General features: G+C 37.6%; 1 protein-coding gene across 1 annotated transcript in view; it reads left to right on the forward strand.

Annotated features, from left to right (window-relative positions):
• The window catches only part of VPS50 (VPS50 subunit of EARP/GARPII complex), an 81,773-nt gene that overhangs the window by 631 nt on the left and 59,581 nt on the right, over window positions 1–21,561 (forward strand). The window contains exons 2-9 of the mRNA XM_058802934.1: window positions 1,794–1,862; window positions 9,625–9,747; window positions 10,348–10,419; window positions 14,849–14,902; window positions 17,968–18,038; window positions 18,450–18,567; window positions 18,655–18,690; window positions 21,138–21,220. Of these exons, the coding sequence (XP_058658917.1) occupies window positions 1,794–1,862; window positions 9,625–9,747; window positions 10,348–10,419; window positions 14,849–14,902; window positions 17,968–18,038; window positions 18,450–18,567; window positions 18,655–18,690; window positions 21,138–21,220 (626 nt within the window). The remainder of the gene's footprint in view (window positions 1–1,793; window positions 1,863–9,624; window positions 9,748–10,347; window positions 10,420–14,848; window positions 14,903–17,967; window positions 18,039–18,449; window positions 18,568–18,654; window positions 18,691–21,137; window positions 21,221–21,561) is intronic.

A 21,561-nucleotide genomic window follows, 5' to 3' on the forward strand; every position in this document is an offset into this window, starting at 1 on the left:
GTGTATCAGCAGAACATTCCAGTTATTCCCATATATAAGATATCCCTGAAAATAAGCCTCTTTATTTGTGTCTTATTGGAGAACTTAAAAAAAAAAAATCACTTGTGTCACCCACATCAGATATTCTAGATAGTTATAGAAAATCATGGGAAAGTCAGAAGCTTTTTTTCCCCTTGAACTATGCCCTCGGAGTTGTGATCCTTATGCAGGAGGCAGGGCTCAAAAATGAATACTTGTGTGAAAGTGGAATTGCCAGAATAGTGTTCTGTTCTGCTTCAGTAGAGGGTTACAGGGTTCGTTTTCAGCTGGACTGGGAGGAGTGCTGGGAAGCCTGCCCAGTGTGGAGATGATGTTTTCTGCAAATGATAACAACTTAGGCAATTTTCAGTCATTTGAAAGGATTAGGTTCCATTTACTATTTGATAAGTGAAACATTTTATTTCTTCTGGAGGTGAGTCACTAGAACTGCATATTTTTGAGAGGACTTGGGGAAGATTTTGTGTGAAGTATGAGAAATGCAGCAGTTGCTTTGCTTATTTCTTGCTTTGAATTTCTGATGCGTAGAGGTGAGTCATCTTTGGTGGCAACTGCAGAGGGAGGATGTTTTGAAGTGATGTGTGACAAAATCTGAGAATCAAAACCAAAATGGAGAGGTTCTGCATCTTGGGAGGATGAAACAGTTGTAAAATGTAGTAGTTAGCACTGAAATTATGTACAACGCTTTGTCAGTTTCAAAGAATAAATACAAACTTTCTCACCATAAACTGATATAGTAGGTCCTTTTAGAAATATGGGTACCCAGGACCAGAAAGGGGCTTGGAAAAAATACTGTTAACATTGATCACAAGAGAAGGAAGAAAGTCTGCCTGAAACTTTTGACTCACAGGAACACACTGAAGTCTCAAGGGAAGCTGGAGTCAGAACCATATCTGAAACTTGAGTGTGTAGATTCATTTCTGCTTCTGCCTAGGGAGCTGGGAGAAAATATACTAAGCAGCCTGTTCTGTGGTATTGCTGCTTGAAATGGTGAGATGCTGTTTCAGGTTGTCAGGAGAAGTGGGTGCCCCATCCCTGGAAGTGTTCAAGGCCAGGTTGGATGGGGCCCTGAGCAACCTGATGTAGTGGAAGGTGTCCCTTGGAACTGCATGATCTTTAGTTTCCTTCTAACCCAAACCTTTCTATGAAAATTGTAAATATGTTTGATATTCAACAAACATACATGCTATTTATGTGGCTATATGTGTTTTAAGGAGTAATAATTATATAAAGCAGCTAGTGTGGATTATGCAACCTTTTCAGTTCAGTTACACATAGGGAAAGCCAGTCCTAGTAGTGGAATATGGTAAGTAGAAAAATATGCCATAAAGCAGAAATAATCTTGGAATAGAGTAGCTGGCACCTAACTTGAATTCCGCTATTTGATTCCATTAAATCATAAAGTTACTGATACAAAGTATGCTATGTTTTTTGGACACATGCTCATTCTAAAATTTAAGATAACATCTGGACATTGACAGGAGGATGTGAGTGAGTTTGATAAAGAAAATGTTAGTGAACTGTACTGAAAAGGTACATATTGCAGCATAAAACTGGAAATGCTTAGATGTTTGTGGAACATAATTTATATACCGATGGTCTTGCTGAAATGTTGCTAGAATGAGGTCTTAGCCTTCCAGCTGCATGTCAGAGTATTTATTAAGGGACATGTAGATACCTATTCAAAATCAGGTAAGACTTGATTGCAAGATGCATAAAGGAATCAAACTGAACTGATTATTAAAATTATTTTAAAGGGTCTAAGAAGTCCTCAGGAGAGTGTTAATGACCTCAGTCCTATTGAAAACTTACGGATTCCTACAAAGGTATGATACAGCATCCCTCCCCTCCCACTCCCTTGTAGTTTTTCATTTTACAGTTAAATGAGTTATGTCTTCTTTTTTTCCTTAATACCAGCTTTACTGTTGTTCTTTTTTCAGTTTTATTTCTTGCTGAAAGTCTTTTAGAGTGTTTTAATGAAAGAAAGAGCTGTGAGACAACTCCAAATGGATTTGTATGAAAATTTTTTCTTGAAACTTATCACTGGATGCAGATCTTAATATTATTTGGGTTTCTTGCTGGAGTGAATTAAAAAAAAAAGAAGAAAAAAGAAAAATGCCTTTTTGAATTTTACTTTGGAAAGTAGATGCTGCGTGGATGGCCTGTATAGTACTAGTCTGAACATTTAGTTTCTTAATGATTTTGGTGCTCTAAGTATATTTTGTAATTTCATCGTTTTAATCTTCAGCATGTCTAATTAACTTCATGTTCTACTTTAAAAGTTAGATCTTTATAATAGCAGTAGTTTTTGCTATTTTTTTAGGTCTCACTATTTAAATTAAGCCACCTCACTGTCATCTCACAAGTCATGCTGAGTAATCTGTGTGTGAGGGTACAATTGTCACAATAATTGGGTGTTGCTTATTCCCTGTTGATCTGAGGGGAGGATTCACAAGACTTCTGTAGTTGTTGTCTATTATTGTCTGTGAATTTGGTCGTTGCCTTTAAGATACTTAAATTACTGACTTGAATTTAGATGACCTATTTTACAATAGTTAAAAAATCAAACTGAAAGACCCCTTGTGTTTCTTTGTCTAAGTACTCTGTAATATGTTGCCTGTGCTGAGGCAGGTCAGAGAATTAGCATTGCTGTATATTTCAAAAATCAGGTGAGAGTCTCTGAATTGGTACATTATACTTTGTGAAACAGTGGCCAATATATTGATATCAAAGAGCAAAAGTATTCAGTTGCAGCAATGTTGAAAAACCTGTCACATCTCCATTGCTTAAATTTCACAATTGCAGATTCCTGCCACTCCCTGAGCAGACAGATTTTTGCCAAGTTGGCTCTCCAGGTAAAAGCAGATGTAGGGTATCTTGGCTGGATTTCCATTCTGTAATGGTTTGATCTTATATGTCTGATAAGTCTACACTGTATAGCAATAACTGTTTTTATTTAACTCTTGAATCATTAAAGTCTCAAGCTGTTTTGATGACAGAATGGTTATGGTGCTGCACTTTTATCATCACACTTCCACATTCAAGTTGGTGTCTCCAGACTGATTTAGGGCAAATGTTACTGAAAACTTCAAAAGCTGCATTAAAGCTATACAGAAGTATACAGAAGGAAAGGCTGCAGGGTCAGCATTAATTAGGGCCAGTATGAATTACTGGTGAAAGGACAAGCCATTGGTTAGACAACCCTAGGTACAAACCCATGGTTTTTGAGATGAGGAACTATCACACTAGTTTGGAGGTCAAATGGGAAATAGGGAGGACAGGAAGAAGAATCTGCTGACATTCCATCCCCTAAGAGCAAAACCAGCAAAATAGCAAAATTCTTTTGGGTCTTGATATCTGAAAGTTGTTGATTTGCTGACTGTTTGCTGACTGTGGCCAGCATGATGAAGTGATGACTGTACTCAATTTTTATTTTCAGGCAATGAAATTGTTAGGCATTTGGACATTTTTGTGAGTACATGAATGTATTCACTCACTTTAACTGGTACTCCAGTAATTTCTGCAACTATTTTGAAAAAGTTCAATTTTTATCATATGAAGGCAAATCACCAGCAAACTTGTTTAACTTGTTAATACAATCTTATTCAGCCAGCTCACTCACATAGGGAAGTACCTCTGTAAGTGTACAATAGTTTGAGTCTCATAAAGTCTCATAAAGTAGAGAAGCCAAATCTGAACTGCAAGGCTGGATATGACAATTTGCCCAGAGAAGCTGTTGATGCCCCATCCCTGGCAGTGTTCAAGGACAGCTTGGATGGAGCTCTGAGCAGCCTGGTCTAGTGAAAGGTGTCCATGACTGGAACTAGGTAATCTTCAGGATCCCTTCCATCATTCTCTGATGATTCTTTGATGATTCTATGATATCTAGAAGAGAAAGTTGTTTGTAGAAGGACATAGCATCTATTTTGACTGAAATACCTTACTTCATTGGCATACCCTGATTACCCAGGGAAACTAATTCTTTTTGAACCATTCTGTTATTGTTGTTTCCCAAGCTGATAACAGTTTTGTTAGCAGATTCTCTCACAAAAGGTTGAGGTAGATATTTTGCATGCTTGAATTCAAGTGTGTTGGATTAATGGTGAATTGACTTTCAATTAGGTTATGTTTATTTTGATGATAATCAGCTCATATGCAATATATAATGGTAAATAACAGTGAGACTATTTAAAAAATGTTTTTCCTATAGATAAAGGAATGTGGGTTTCTATTTCCCAAGCAGTAGCTGAGTGCTTTTCCGGAGTGCATTAAGTAGCAGTGTGGCTAATATGTGTTCTATGGATAGAACATATCCAACTTTGTTGTTCTCTCCATTAAGAAAGTTGTTTTCAAAGTATAATGTTTGTTTTGGTAGAGTGTGAGCTTTTTAGTAGGTACTCTACACATATTGAATAAAGGAAGATCAAAAGGAGGTTCTGAGCATTTTCTATGAAAGACAGGGAATACCACAAACTTCTCTGTGGTACTGCCTTCCCTGGCTGGGGGAGGGAGGGGCAGGGAGGAAGAGCAAAGTAAGTTTATTGATATAGTTATGCATTGTATTTTATGATATTATAGACATTAATTGTTATATAAAACATATAGAGAAATATTAGATTGTTTTATATATATAGTTATGTATATTGTTATATTGAATATATACTGTTATAATATAATATATATACATTAGATTAGATTCTAGATGAAGGTTCTTCACCCAAGGGTGGTTGAGCACTGGAACAGCTCTCCAGAGAAGTGGTCACAGCACCAAGCCTGTCAGAGTTCAAGAAGCATTTAGACAGTGCCCTCAGGCACATGGTGTGACTTTTGGGGATGGTCCTGTGCACGGCCAGGAGCTGGACGTGATGATCCTTGTGGGTCCCTTCAAACTCAGTGGATTCTGTGATTATAAGACAGATATAATCTTTAAATATATCTTTGTATATAGATAGAATTCAAAGATTGTGTTTGCATGTGTGTATACAGATACATATATAGAAGCTTTATTACTTTTATTTCACAGTGGTGCATTGTTGCAGCATAGCTGCTGATTGAATCTGTTGAGCACAGCCCTTATCCTTGGATATAGGATTGGATTTTAGCAGAGGTGTTATTCATGCTCAGAATGGAGGGATATAAATCAGCAGCATATTCATTGGTGTGTTTTTGGTTCATAAAAGAAAGGGATCAGTATAGGTATAGGACCAATCAGTATAGGGCAGACTTGGCCCCTGGTAACCTCCAGATAAGTGTGCATAGGCTGTTGCTGAGCTTCAGCTTTTAACTAGATTAGAAACTGTTTAGAATTTTTTTTCTCTAGGTAGTATCAGTTAACTTTTTTCAATGTCTTCACTTCCTAGTCTTTTAGCTGATAGTGACTGGAGTACAGAGAGTGTTTGCTTCTACTCCTTACAAGTAATGCTTCATTCAACAGGGAAATATTGGTTTTGCTGCTACAGGCAACATAGCATACAAGGAGAGTGTGATGCACTGGGAAATAGCTGGGTAGACATCTAAAACTTGCTGAACTGCATTTCAGATGAGTTTGCAATGAGATGACTCTTCTGAAATACATTTCAAGGAATTGCCACAGGCTTCTAGACTGTAAACTCCTATTTCCGTAGAACAGGAACACAAAATGATGTGAGAAGTGTGTGGATGTAAGCACTGTGTTTTATTTAGCAATGGCTTCTTGGAGCACGCAAAGCTGTCAGACTTCTTTTTCCTTCTTTCTTTTCCTTCCTAGCTGCTGTCTTTCACTGATCTATTTAGGTGACATAATGAGAGAGGCCTGCTGCTGAAGGTTGCACTAGTGGTAACCTGACAGGATAAATTGTTTTTCTGTGAAAGTATGATCCCAAAGTACTGGGGAAAAAAAGGTGCAGTTGGCACCACAAGTCACACGAGTTTTAGGTAGGAGGTGAGGCCTCTTGCTGAATAAAACTTTGGAAAAATGAGTAGCCTGTGAAACAGTATCTTACCAGGCTGTGTTGGCCCATTATTGATTGAAGAGTTCCTACTGCTGAATGCATATGTTAGCCTGGACAGGTGGATTGAAGTGCATATTGTGGTGTCCACCCTGCCAATATGTTGCTTTTCCTGACCTCCTGTGTATCTATTAATTCTGTTTAGCAATGGCAAAGTTTTCTGCAAGGGTATTATCATGAGATTCCTGCTGTCACAATTTTTGACAGGCTTTTCTGTTCAGAATAGCACTCGGAATTGCTGAATTAACATAAAATGTAAGATGTTAAATGTAAGATGTTAACTGCTGACTTTTTTTCTTTTTAAGGAAGATACTTATATGGCAATAGCTAGACGAGTTTTGGGGTGGAAAAATACTTTGAGGGATTTAATAGAGCTTCTCTCTTTTCTTCTACTAAGTGTGTGAGTACCAAATCAACAGAGCTAAACTGGCCCTTTGCCAAGACCCCTGAAACTGTGGGCTTATTTCTACATAGTAAAATTGTTTTTGTATATGTGATTGAAAGGATGAGGAAAATAGAATATCAGCAAATAAACTTTAGCTAGGGAGAGTTACCTCCTTCAGTGGTGAGTGAATAAATTTGCCTTATTTCAAACTACTGGAGTGTGATGTGCTGAAAGCTGCAGGTTATCATGGCAGAAAGTCTGGTGTCAGATAATGTAATTTATGGCGGAGCTAAAGTTTATCCTGGAAAGTTATAACTAGACTGCTTTTCTAGAAAAAAAATGAACGAGGTAAAGAAAAACCTTGTCATCTAATAAATATTTTCCTGAGTAGTGTTTTGGCAAGAAACACTCAGATGAGTGATCTTTCTGTGACAGAATAAAATGGTTTCTTAGCAATTTTCATAGGCACTCCAACATCAAATCCAGAATATGTGTCCATAATAGCTTGCTTAATATATCTTTAGCAAATGTGAATCACCACTGACCTATGGTATTGAGATACTTTTTCACCAACATGACAAGGTATCACTAGCCAGAATTTCAAATGATCCTAAGCATTTCTTCTTTGATTAGTTTTTCATCTTTTTTTTTCTTTTAGGAAACAGCCACACAGGAACTTGTAGGCAAAGATTAGATGATAAATTCAGTTATTCCATTTGCAGTGGTTCAGTGTGTGAAAAACGCCAATCACTTGTTTTTAAAAGTTATTTAAAAGTTTAATAGTAATAAAATGGTTTTAAAAATAGTAATACAGTTAGAGTAATAATAATTTGGACAGTTTGAATTAGGACAATATGAGACAATAGAAACAAAGAATTACGGATGTCCGGGTACCTTTTTCTGGGCAGCATAAGCCCGAAAAAGGACACGTTTACAAAGGATTAACCCTTAAAACTAATAGCCTGTTGAATATTCATACATCTCATACATGATGCATAAATTCCATTCGAAAAAGGATTCAGTCTGGTCATCATCAGCTTCTTCCTTCTAATCCTAAGGCGCCTTCCATCCTTAGCCAAGCAGGAGGAAGTCAGTTTCTTCTGATAAGAGAACAACAAATTCCTTTTCTCTGAGAGATTTAGGTGTCCTGTGGCTGCTATCTGGTGTGAGTACCTCATTCCTTTCTTAAAAAAATATCCCACTTACGTAGTTCCTATTTTAACTACAAAAGTTACCTTTTAACTACAAGACTACATTTATCATATTATTAAAATATTAATACGGCACTACTAATCAATACAACAAAATACATAGAGTAAATATCTGCGTAGAGCCATATAATAGGTACTTTTCACAAGTGGACCCCGTTGCCTGTCTTGGATAATTTTTAATTTTAGTTTCATATAACTAAAACTCAATGTACTGTAAGATGTGAAACTGATTTACAGTGAGGTGTACATTATGGAGCTACCATTACAGCTATATAACGATATTATTTCCTTGTTTCTCTCGGTGTGTCGGTGCAGTCCATGTCCTTTATTGGCTGGCTGTGGGTTGCTGCGTGCACCTGCTTTGGTGGCAGTGACTGCATCAAGCGTTTCAGGGGGAGACCGGAGGCGCCTGGGCGGGAGAAGGTGGCTGCTGGGCAGCCCTTCTCCGGTTCCCCGCTGCCTCTTCGGTGTTTTTCTCCCGTTCCCCGCGGCCCCATCACGGCTCGGAGCCTCCTGGCTGCGGCCTGGCCCGCGGCCCGGCGGGGGCGCCCGAGTACCGCCGGCGGCAGCACCTGGGGCCTCCCTCGGCCTCGCATGCGGCCTCTCGGGGACGCGAGATACACTTGGAACCCGTTTTTCTCTGTGTCTGAGTAGTTGCTTTTTATTTCTCCACCGCCCCACCTTTTCCTTCTTTTCCCTCTTTCCCCTTGCTCTTTGCCTTTCCTCTTTCCCCTTCTTTCCCTTCCTCTTTTTTTCTTGTGAGAAGTATTTCAGCGGTGGTTCCTCTGATGCTTTTCCAAACCGCTCACTTGTGAGCCCTTGGCTGCCTCTTAGTGCGTAGAGAAGCAGTGCCTTGCTGTGTGCTGTAAGGGTCACTTTGTCTCCGAACGTCTGCACATTGACCTTATCTCAGCTGACATGCAAAATAAGCAAATGGGTGGCTGTTCAGTCATTTAATCTAAAATTGGATGCCACACTGGTGAAATAAACCTTTGAACTCTTTGTGATGAAAATACCAGCACCTTGCCCCACAGGAACAGCTCAGCATTGCTGGGAGGCTCAGGGCAATTATGGGACTCTTCAGTCTGTTACATTGCTTCACCAGAGTTTAGTTTCATTATCAAGCAGTTTTATCCATTTTATCTTTACTTTTGATGAAAGAATATTCTAGCACTTCTCCCTTTTGAGGCTCTGATAAAGGATTTTTCATTCTTTTTGTGTGAACGATGTCCAGGAGGTGACCAGTGTTAGTTGTAATGTCCAGTGCAGCAGAGGAAGAGGAGGGTCAGGCTGAGTCCTTGCTTTGCTTCAGCCACTGGAAGCATCTGGGTTGTTGGGGAGGCCTTCCAGAGGAGATCGTGACAGCAAGGAGGGGGATGCTTATTTCTGCAATATTGGCTTTCAGAAGGCTGACAGCACATCTCTGCTTAGACCACTGTGCTAAAATCTGAGAGCTGTTAATCTTGTGAAAAGAAGGCAGATCTGTTCTGGTTTTACCTGTAGAAATCAAGTGTTTAATGGCATATCTTTTATTTCAGTGAATGTGTGGGCTGAACTGAAAAGTTTTGCATTTGTAATGACACTGTCTACCTGTCATTTACAAAGAGAGTTCTTCTGTTTTAAAAAATTCAGGTTTTATTTGTTTTGGTTTTGTGCAATTTTTTTTTCTCCTTCTGGAGAAATAGTTTGCCAGTTTATTTTTAGTTTATTATGAGAATTTCTAAAGGTGAGGAGGAAAAAACTGGACTCAGCATGCAGTTGGTGCCATAAATCAATGAAGAAGTGTTTAAGTGGCTGCAATGTTGAAGCCTACACTGTTTTTTGAGAAGTTTTAAATGTCTTGCTCTCCCTAATGCAAGCCACAGTGTACTGTACTTTCTGTATTTTGCCATTGCTTCTTGTGTTAATGTTGGAAGTTGCTTTTGGAAGATGTTAGTTTTGTTAAAAGGTCGTTCTTCCTAGGATGTGTTATTACATGATGGAAATTCTGTTTTGTTTTGTGCAGGAGGAGCTCAGAGAACTACATGAAGAACCACCTGATCCTCAGGCACAACAGGAAATAATTAACAGCATTGAAGAAGTTTATTTTTCCAATGACTCCTTTGATATAGTGAAGTATGAGTTAGAGGTAAGCTGCCATCTTGAAAGAAAAAATGGTAACATAACAAAAAATGAAGACCAAAAGTATGCTTGTTTCAATTAGCTTTTTTTTGTTTCTTAGATCTTGTATGAATACAGCACTGAACTCCCCTAAGTTATCTTGCAGTTGTGTGCAGCTTCTAGCATAGAGTATTGGTGCCTATATATAATATATAGTCTCTTCTTTTAATGTAGTAGAATATGCTTACAGGCATTTTGTAATTTAAACTGAAGTGAAAAAGTCAAGATAGCGGAGGAGACAAATCTGTTCTATATTTTGTGTATTTTTTTACCAAACTGAGAGAGCCATTTTCTGTGATTGGGTGGTTGTGTGCATACATATATGATGTAATATGAAGTAACTTTGAGGTAATTATAATACTACATGAGGCAATTATGATCATATGTTGTATATTTTAACACTAATTGATTTCAGTATCCATCATTTAAAACAATGGATTAATTCTGCACATTAGATTACAGAAGTCACAAGAATGTTTCTTTAATGAAACTGATTGCCTAGCTAATGCTGTGTGTGAGTTAAAAACATTTAATTTCTTACTGATTTTAATTTATTATTTAAATGCAGAGGCTTCCTCCAGTACTTAGTCTTCAAGAACTGGAAGAGTACAGAGACAAACTAAAACAACAGCAAGCTGCTGTAAGTGAAGTTTTTTCCTCTGTACCATTACACAATTTGTTGTCTTGTGTGTAAGTCTAGCAAGAAGTGTAACTGAAAAAAAATTGATTTCTTAACACATTAGATACTAAGTATTTCTTTTAACATCATGTTGTGTGCCTTTATAGTGGAAAATCATCACTAAATCATACAATCATATGAAATCATGGAAGTAAATCTTAGTGTTAAGTATTGTAACAAAGAGCAAATGTGCTAACTATTTCTTTAGAAACTTGACTTTTTGAATGTTTATCTTGTAATGTTCAACACAGTGCTGAATAGTGGAGTAGTATCTCTTAGAGGGATTCCTGGCAATGTAAGACTTAAAATGTTTTAAAAACTCTCTCCTTGAAGTTGCTGTTTTGTCTTACTTTTCATTTGCCAATATATTAATTGTTCACAAAAGTATTTAGTGAACACTGATAGAGAGTTATTATGTAATAAACCAAATGAAATTAATGAATAGTAAGTATGAGGTATGAGGCAAAATTGGAGTTGCAGCATTTGAAAGGTGCTTGTTATGTTGCAGACTTTAAAATTTTCTATTAATGTATTAATTGTTGTTCCATTACTCTTTTGAGGTGTATAACATGGTGGCATTTGGAGAATATCTGCAAGTGAAATAGAAGTAGTAATCCTAATTCATGTTTCAAATAAATGAAATATATAGGAGAATCTTGCTTTGTTAACAATACATAAAGCAAAGGCAGAAGCCTTAAGCTGCTTTCCCCATAATACACCTAGGAAGTTTTGTGAAAGATTAGTGAGAAGTTGAGGAAATGAATATTCCATATTTCTCACCAAGATTTATAAGGAAAGAAGTTGGAAGAGAGTGAGAAGTAGTAATTTTTTTTGGTGTGTTTGTTTGTGTGATGGTGGTGTTTTTTTTTTAATTTTAAGATGGTGACCTTGTTTTGCAAGGAAGTGCTCTCAAGACTGAGACAACTTCAGTGAGATATGCTGCATAATCCTGATATGTGTTATCAGTGTCTTGGCCATTTTTTGCTTGCAGGATTGGAACTGGCTGCAGCTGAGGGAGTAGTTTCAGGGCGTGGCTGCTGCCAAAACATTTGAACGGGAAAGTGCATGCAGCTAATGAATAATAGGGGAGAGAACTGAGCACAAGGCTTCCAGTAAATATGGCCAGATGTGGCTTTTAGAATATAAACAGGTAAAAAATCTCAAGGCCAAAACCTTTGACAAGAAACATGTGCCCAGTTCCTTCCTCACCAACTTCCCCCAGTCAGGATTTGTCCTTGCTTGTTTCTTTCTTAATTTTGTCAAAATGTTTTTCTGGTATAGGAAGGAATTTCCTCCTTAAGCATGTGCCAAAGTGCTAAAATGTCTTATATATTGTGTTTCATGTCCTTATGTTATATTTTCAGGTAGAGTGTGAGAGACTGTTGCATGTTTGCTTCTCGTGTCTCAGTTGTGATCCATTTACCTTGTGATAGGTCATTTTAGACCTACCTGCCATAAAACATGTTGGTGTCTTTCATGGAAGACAAAACTGTAGAATGTTGTATGTTGTTAGTTCAGTCGTAAAAATATTTTAATGGTGAACAGATTATTAGATAGAGGATTCAAGAAGCCTGTTGACATATTACACAATGGCTCTGCTTTTGCAAAAAAGTAAATACTGCCTTTTTCACTTCAATGTCTGTACCTAGAGCTGGCAGAGAAATTTTTAATAATAGTTTGGAGATAATACCACATTCTGAATTTCTCTAATGCAAAGCACTTATATGAGTGTGAATTACAGGTACTAGAGGTCTGATTTTCACCGACTTACTGATTTTGCACAGCTGATCTTGGTCATCCTGTTGTTTTTGGGGTCACTATAGACTTCTGTAGTTTTCTCAATAGTTTTCCATTCCACTGAAAGGATCCCAACTTGCTCAAACATTTTCTAATGTGTGTATCATAATAACTTTAATTTGTAATTGTCTTGTTACAGGCAGTTTGAATTAGAAGGGCATTTTAGTTGTATGTCTGCTAGACTTCATTTTAATTAGCAGTCTAATATCCTTAGCTATGTTGTTTTTTCTTCAGGAGATGAAATATTTTTTTACTGATGTGATTAAGAAAGAGAAAATTGTTTGTCCCTTCAGGAAACCATGATAACCATGGTCACATTCAGTGCTAGCAGCTGCATTTCAGGATTCCAAGACTTAGCACAATTGTATGGAAGATGCCAAAAGGTGTGTGACAGTTTGGAAATAAATGAAATAACTGGGGATAGTATTGCTCATCTGAAAAAGTATCTGAGAGTTTGGAACCTCAGAAAGAAAATTAGTACCACTAAGTACTGGAAAACTAAAAAAAAGTGCCTATGGCAGGTGCTTGTCAATGTTGAGATCGTTATTAGTCAAGGGTAACTGAGAACTGCAAAACAAAAAGTGTAAAAACTGAGAAGAAATGTATCTTTTATTCATGTGTACTGCTTGAACATTGCTTAACAGTACTAGAGCATTGAATAACTAGCAGGTATATCCATGTTCTAAAGTTTTTTACAGGTACAGGACTAGTATGAAGAATATGTTGAAAAAAGAAGGTGAAAATTTCACAGTGCATAGACTGTGGAGTGAACAAAATTTAAGAGCCCCAGGGTCATGTAGGCTTGTGTAGCATTCAGCTTGATATTACCCTATCCTGACCCCTCCTCGCTCTGGAGTGGTTCTTCTGCTGTCCTGCCGAGGAAGGAGTTATTAGTTATGGAACAACTAAAAGATTAAGAACAGCGGAACAGTTTTAAATTTGCTCTGTGGTTCTGGCCTGCTTTTGATATGGAAGGAGGAAAGCATAGCTGGGTATATGCCCCTTGTCCATTGCCCCCTGATGACACTGGAATACTTCAAAGACCATTTATGTGCAAGTGCTCTTCCAGAGGATGGGAATTGAGCTTGTGGAGCCAATATAAGATTGCTGCAGGAATGGTGACTGAAGAGCTCAAATCTGTGCTATGTTTAGGCAAACATAGCAGTCAAGCAGTCAGGTTTACAAAAATCTTTATTTCTCTTTGCCAGTAGTGCATTGTGTACTGACTGTCATCACCAGCTTTATTTTATTTCCATTTCTGAGAGTATTATTCTCCCGAAAGAATATAGAGCAATACCAATATTTTCTTTGTCATGTATGAAACCATTTATTTAAATATTTTTAGTCCCTGATGAAAACCAAAACTAAATACACTATTCTCAAGCTGGCATTTATAAGACTGTTGCTGTTGGATTTCTTTTGAAGTGTTTGTGGACAAGAGAGGTAGCAATTAAGGTAGCAATGCCTGGTTTTTAAATTGAATGCAGACAGCAGCTCTTAGGAGCATTCTACTTAGAATTATACTCAGATCAATGGAGAAAATTTTAAAATATAGATATTCTGTGTTCTAAAGGAAGGGTATAATATGTAGAGGATGCATATTCATTTTGACATAGTTTTACTTTAATGCAGTATCAGTCTCAAAGGTAGGTGTCCTTATGTTAAATGTGTTGTGGTCTAACTCTAGATGGCAATGAAGTATCACACAGCCTCTCGCTCACTTCTCCGGGGGGAGAATGGGAGGAGTAAAAGTGAAAAAGCTCATGGGTTGAGATAAAGGTAGATAATGCAGAAGAAATAGCTAAAAAATAGGTAAAGCAAAAGCAAGTGAAGCAAAACAGGGAATTAATTTACTGCTTTTCATGGGCAGACAGCTGTTCAGCCTTCTCCAGGAAAGCAGGGCTCTATCATGTGTGGCATTGAGCATCCTTCCCTTCTTTCTTTTCCCCAAACTGCAAATGCTGATTGTGACACTGTACATTTAGGATATCCCATGGGTCAGTTGGGGTCAGCTGCCTCAGCTTTGTCCCCTCTCAAAGGTTTGTGCACCCCCAGCCCGCTTGCTGGTGAGGTGGTTTGAGGAGTAGAAAAGGCCTTGATTCTCTGCAGGCACTGCTCAACTGGAACGCTTCTGTGCTACCAAAACCGGTTTCAGCCCAAGTCCAGAACAGCCCCATACCAGGTACTTTGGAGAAAATTGAATACCCCAGCCCAAGCCAGCACACCATTGTGTGTATATCATTGACTTAAATTTGAACTCTAGCAATAGCATGAGCAAAATGTAAACACTTGCAGTGCCCCAAATTATTTCTGTTTGCTTTTTTAGCTTGTTCCTTAACAAGCAGAGTTAAGTGAGTAGTCTAAAAATGTCCACTAATTGCTAGATGACTTGTGAATGTTTCTCTTATCTTGGTTCTAAGGAAAGCTGATCATAATTTTTACAATTTTTTTATATGTTGTTGTGGAATATTTATTAATAAATTTGAAAAATGCAGAACTTAATGGTAGAGAATCATAAGCTTGTAGAATTTTAGCATGGGCATGGCCTGCTTAGTTGAGATTGCTATGTATCACATGGAGTGTTCTTTTTCAGGTATCTAAGAAAGTTGCAGATTTAATCCTTGAAAAACAGCCTGCATATGTTGAGGTAAGACAACTAACAGTTTTCAAGAATAAACTGCTCAATTTTGTGCTGCTATAATGCTGCAGTTGTGTTGTTATAGTGATTTGTAGTAGGGGTGCTAGTGCCTGGTTGGTAACCAGCTATTTTTGTATGCTAAAGCTCTGTCTCTATAGTGAAAGCCAACGGTGTATTGAGTTGAAAGTCTTTAAGATGATAAAGGTTTTGTCATATGGTCATTTTACAAGACCTTCTGAAGAAATCAGAATTCAGGAATTCACTGGCTTGGCTAATACCTGTAATGGACTTGGAGCAGGAGCTGCTTTATTGCCCTTGTTTAGGAGTGGTGTCACATCTTATTCCATAAGAGAAAGCAGTAGTGGTCTTTGTTAAGATCTGCCACTAATCTCAGGCAGTTTTGAGAATCACAGAGTCACAATATGTTGTGTTAGAAGGGACCCACTAGGATCATCAAGTTCAGCTCCTGTCCCTGCAGAGAACCATCCCCAAAAGTCTCACTATATGCCTGGGAGTAATGTTCAAACAATTCTGCAAAGTGAAAATGCTGATTTTTATTAAGTTAGCCTGAGAATGATCCTGTTGTGAATACTTCTGTTTGTGTACAGCACCTTACATCACCATTGCTGTACTGGTGATTATGGCAATTCTTTGGGCAAGAAGCTGGAGAGAATGTGGAAGAGCAAAGATGGCTTCCTGGCTATTAACCTGTGGTAGATGGAGCTGCAATCATTTTCCTCTTATCCAGAGGACACAACATCCTTTTTGTTCTCTTGTTCTTATGGCCAGTGCATCCAGCCTTAGTGAAGTTGCCATCTGTGTTCTGCCATCATTGCCTGGGGAAAGGAGTGCTGCTGTTTTAGGAACCATGCGGGGGGGAGAAATGACCATTGCTTGCGTCATCTCCTGCAATAGCAGGTGGAAGAAAAAGGCTGGAACAGTCAAGTTGTTTCAGTTTTAGTTGAAGGGGTGATGAGGTGGGAGGCTATTGCAGAAGGAGGCTGGTAAGTGCTACTGGTTGAGTCTTCACAAGGTAGTGTAGAAGGGGGAGAAAGGGTAATTGTGTGGTATAAATATATTCTGGTATTATTTCACTGTTACGTGGGTTTGAAATTGATAGTTTTGAGTGAGTACTGCTTTTCCTGAAATCCAGCAGCTTCACTTTGAAAACCTCTCACTGCATAATGGAACTGCAGCAAATGTTCTTGAATTTTGCTGTGTAATGCTAATGTTCCTTTTGCAGACATCTTAGTGAACTTGTTTCATACCTAGAAGTGCTTTCGGATATTCCAAAAGGACAGTTAAAAATCTATTGTGCCAGTAAAAATCTTTTAAAAAATTTCCTTAAATGCTTTTCTGCCTGATTAAGTCAATAATCCTTCAGTGTTACTTATGGGCACAGAGTTATTCTTGTCAGTAGATTTATTGGAGATTTCTGGTGGGCATTATGGGTCTCACTTTCCCACTGATACATGAAATGAACGTCCTGCTGTGCTGTGTGAACTTGTAATGGCAGCTCCAGTTCAGTGCTAAACTACAGTAATAATTCATTACAAGAACCAAAAATGCAGTTGAACACATGTCCTGGACACATTTTTCACTGTGCTAGGTGTAGTTTAGGGGTATCATGGTCTGAAGCCCATGTCTAGTGTGAAGTACTGGTCTGACAGGCACTCCTGTGGCCACAAGAGACATGCCACAGACACAGGGTAAAGGATTTACAGTTTTCTGTGCTTGGAAGAAAGACATGCTTCAGGAGCAACCAGTGGATGAAAGACTGTTTCTGAGAAGAGAAGAAATTGTATTCAGCCCTCAATGGTGGGCAGAAGACTCCCTCTTTGGAAATATTTAAGCTGCTCTCTCTCCCCATTTCTCTCCATCCAGTTGTGTTCAAAGGAGAGATTTTACAGAGTCTTTGCAAAGAAGCAGGACTGGAGTGGAGTAGCTCCTTATTGTATGTGTTTCCTCTTGAACAAGGGAACAATGGCTTTTTGAATAGCTCTGGTATTTGCAAAGTATGTTTTTAGAGAGAAGTAGAGGTAGGTATTGAGGAAAGTAATCTTCGAGTTTGGTTTCTTAAGATATTTTGCATATCAGCAACTAGGCTGTCATTTATAAAAAAGCAACACTGGTAACATAAAGGAGCAGGTTGTGGTGGAAGATGCAGCTTTGTAATTTGGGGACTGACCAGGAGCTGATCTAAAACTGAACTGAACTTTGAACTCATTTTTGCTTGTCATATTATTAGAGTTAGATGAGTTTTCAAAGTGAAAATCTCCCTTTTCATGGAAAGCACTTGATACATTTTGAAATGATGAGCAGAATTAAAAAATAAGAAAAACCTCCCCACCAAAAAAAAACCCAATCCCAAAAGAACAAAAAACTCTCAAACAAACAAAAAAATGTTTTTCTGTAGCCTGAGGAGAGAATGCACTTTTCTGCAGAGCTGTTCTAACAAAAGCAATCCTAATCATTATATTAAAACATTTATTTTTTTCAAGGAGTTGAGATTTCTAGGCACTTCACTCAGTCAAAATCAAGCTAAATTCAGGTCACCTCTGCTGAAGAGTTTTCAGCTGAAAGTCAACAGGATACAATTAACATTCATTATGATGTGACATCTATTAAATTGGTAGAACACAAGTGCTTCTAAGCAAGAAAATGCTGTGTGAAACATAATTTGTGTTTTTTGTTTTGCTGCTCTCTGGCATATTAATTCAAATTAAGCCCCGTGCTTCTATCCCTGAAGCTTTGATCATTCTGTTGTATGCATTAATGATGTAGAAATTCTTAGGCTAAATGCAATATATAAATGTAGAGGGTCTCACTGCCATGAAAACAGATTTCAACTATTTTATCTTCAAAAGAGAGTTGTATTTCAAAGTATAGTTTATGTTAATGTTGCATTGCAGTACTTAGTGTATATAAAATGATGAAACAAATAATAAATGAAGTAACTCCACAAAGTCATTATAACATCTCAAGAGGAATGTATTAATCAGTAGTCTTCACTGGTGTGTAACTTGTATATTTGTTTAACTTGTATATTTCTTTAACCTGTTGTCTCTCTGTAGGAGCTTGAACGTGTTACATCATTGCAGAGTGGCCTTCAGCTGGCAGCGGTTATTTGCACAAATGGAAGAAGGTATTTGCTTAAGGAACTGCAGAGATTGAAATTGGGGAAGTGTTTACAGGAAATCTGTAAACCCAGGATGTTTGCTTGCTGATGATATTTCCTGTTCATGTGCTCAATGCTATTAGCAGTAATAGTTAGAGATACTGAAACAGTTGCAAACTCTTGCAGCTCTCACTTTTGCAATTGGTAATTCTCTTTGAAACAGAAAGCTTTGGAGATATACCACTGATCCACAGACAAGTGCAGAAGGGAGGATGTACCTTCTTAGCTGTCTCTTGGTACAATCTCATTTTCTGAGTTCCTCTAACAATGCTGATAATCCTATTTTCTACCATGTATTTTGTTGGATTTGTTAGAATTGATTAGAAGTAAGTTTTATTTTGTTAATTGTTGAAGATTATGTTAATTTTTACCTCGCAGACACCTGAATATAGCAAAGGAAGGGTTCACACAAACTAGTTTGGGGCTCCTTGCAAATCAGAGGAAACGACAGTTGCTTATTGGACTGCTAAAATCTCTGAGAACAATAAAAACACTGGTATGTACAGTTGTTTTTGTTCAGTGACAAATATGTTTCTTAATTTCTGTGTAGTAATGACTGGATTTTTTTTTTGTTTTTTTTTAGCAAAGAACTGATGTGCGTTTGAGTGAGATGTTGGAGGTAGGTCCCTACCATACTGGTATAATTTGGAGGTGTTCTAAGCCTACATTTGTCAGTCATCTTAATTTCTGTCTTGCAAACAAGGTGTGTGCATGGAATGAAATTATATTTTTGATCTTCTTTTCAATTGAGAAAAGCTTCATATCAAATTAGATAGCCCTGCTGCCAGGGGAGAGTATTCTCTATCAAAAACTCATTCCTGCCTTTACATCTGGGCACTGAAGCTTGAGTTAGTTCAGTAAAAATGTTGTGGGGTCTTCACTTAGCCCTGCTCTCAACTTATACCCATTTTCTTTATCCTGATATTTGGGGAAAAACAAAAAAAAGGTGAGATTTAGCTGATTGTTGATAATCTGGGTCTGGGTAAAGAATTTCTATTGATATATTACTATACAAATTTATAGATGGGCTCCCTGCTTAGTATTTCATTTGTAAATGTAGTAGCCTTTTGTCCTTATTCATTGCATTGACTTTTTAATTCAATTGTAGAAAAGATTGCAACAGGACGGCCATGACACTGAAAATTCAGATGCTGTTATGTATACTGGCTAAAAATGCAGTAGATACTGCACAGAGCAAAATAGGATCTTGTCTTAAAGTGATGAATTGTATGAAAGAAAGCCTCAGGATTTTATTGACAGCTATAGTACTTGTAGTGTAACAATTTCAACGTGCAATTTTGCCAAATATTTACAGCTAATACTGGATGGAATGTCGTGATGACAGTCTTCAGTTATTAAATTGGAAATTGAATCTTAATAGTTTCAGCTTTCAAGATTCTATGAATTTAATTCTATCTTGAGTAAGTCATCTTGTGTCAGCAAACTTTCTTATTCTTCACCAAGCAAAACTGCACTCGTTTTCAGGTGGCATAAATGCTTTCTGCTCAGTAAGCCCTGTACAATGATTAGCTTTTAACTTCTGTGCTGCATTTTGCTACCCAGGAAATTAACTCTTCACTGCCCACTGGCAGGAATTGTCCTGAGGAGGTGTAGTTGTTGCATCCACACACAGACCCTAATGTCTGATTACCATAATTGGTCAGTGATTTTTAAGGGCTGGAACTGCTGTTTTGGCATTGTGCAGTTGTAGAGCTGTGCTCAGTGTCTGCTCCCAATAAATTATCCCAGCTATTTGCCCATTTATTTTCTGTACTCCTAGAAGTTAGTAGGTTGGAATATGCATGAGAGCTATTAGTAGCTGCTCAGAGAAGAGAATTTTGAAAGGGTTCCCAATTAAAAAAAGACCTGGAATGAATTTATGGTAGCTTACAGAGCTGAGCTGCATCTGGTGTATATTAGTAATATATCTTATGCAAGCAGGGTTTCTGATTTGAGCTCTGTTAGACTTGCTGGAACAAGTACCAGGTTTTCAGTGGAGAGAGATATAAAGAGCTAATAATGCTCTTTAGACCAGTGTGCTGTTCTGTTTTCATCTAATGGATTATGTATTTGGGGTTTTTGTGTTTTTTAGTTAAATTGGATCTGCATTAGAATATTGCTGTTAAAACCAATTTCATTTCAGAACCTCCTCTATGATAATAGCTGAATATAAATTACCCTTGCGTTTTTGCTCTTCAGTCAATGACTGAAATTCCAGTAACAGCTTTGCATTTGAGCTCTCTAAAGCTTGTAATATAACAGATGTAATTATGACATAAACCAGAAGCTCTTAGCTATTCAAGAGAGTTTCTCTTCTTCCAAGAATCCTTCTGGTCTCCTGTTTAATAGAATACCAGAACAGTAGGTATATGCAAGGCAATGCTGATGTCTTATTGGTAGGATCCTTGGGTTTTATGTTTTTGTGTGTATGTTTTTGTTTTGTCCTGACATCCTCATAATACTTCCTGATTGAACTGTCTACTTATTGGATATTCTTCTTAAATATTAGGACAATGCATCCATAGTGTGTTCTTTGTTTCCTGAGGCCTTCTATGAGTCAGTTGTGTTGAAGCTAATTTCTAATGAGCTGGATGTGTCAATTTAAATAGTGTTTATTTGGGCATAATGTTGGGATTGTCTTCCTTGTCTCCTTTATGTTTCATAAACAATGGGAATAGCTTGCCTGTGCCTGAATTAACCTCTTTCCATGCTCATGAATAGATTACTGGGAAGATGCTAGTTGTTTGTGATGTATTTTTTATGTATGGATAAGGAAACAATGCAGCATGTTGTTTGCATAAGGTAATGTAATGTAATACCCAGTGTTTTCAGATGTTGCTAATGCTAAATTACCTGCACGTTAAGTTCTGCAGGAGACCCTCACTTTTAACTTTTGAAGTTAACCCTAACTCTTTAACTAACCCTTTACTTAGTTAACCCTAACTCTTTTACTGTGGAGACAGGAGAGGCAAAATATTTATTCCTAATGTTTATACATAAGCATGCAAGAAAAATGGGTATTGCACTGTTACTTCAGATGAGCTTTCAATTGTATTTTATTCTAAGGAGGAGGATTATCCAGGAGCTATTCAACTATGCTTGGAATGCCAGAAAGCTGCCAGCACTTTCAAACACTACAGTTGTATAAGGTAGGGTGACATTGTGCAGATGTCAGCTTTTATATGATTTTATTTGTGATCATTGATTCTCATTCTCTAAAGAAAGTTAAATTGAAGAGCAATTTTCAGCTGAGAAAAGTAAAATTGAGGCAGTTGTAAAAGCTTAAGTATCCTCTGTATTTTTCCGCCTCTCTCTACCATGACTAACCAATCTTCAGTAATAAGAGCACATAATGAATGTTTAGACTATATAATTGTTTTGCAACTTAAAGTGAATTATAACTGTGCTACAACCTCCCGCCTAGAGATACCTGAGCTGAGTTTTTAATGAGAAGTTTCTATTCTGGAATTAATTTGCCTATAGCAAGATT

This window comes from Ammospiza caudacuta, chromosome 1 (assembly GCF_027887145.1).
Source record: "Ammospiza caudacuta isolate bAmmCau1 chromosome 1, bAmmCau1.pri, whole genome shotgun sequence".
In the NCBI taxonomy this organism is placed as follows: Eukaryota; Metazoa; Chordata; class Aves; order Passeriformes; family Passerellidae; genus Ammospiza; species Ammospiza caudacuta.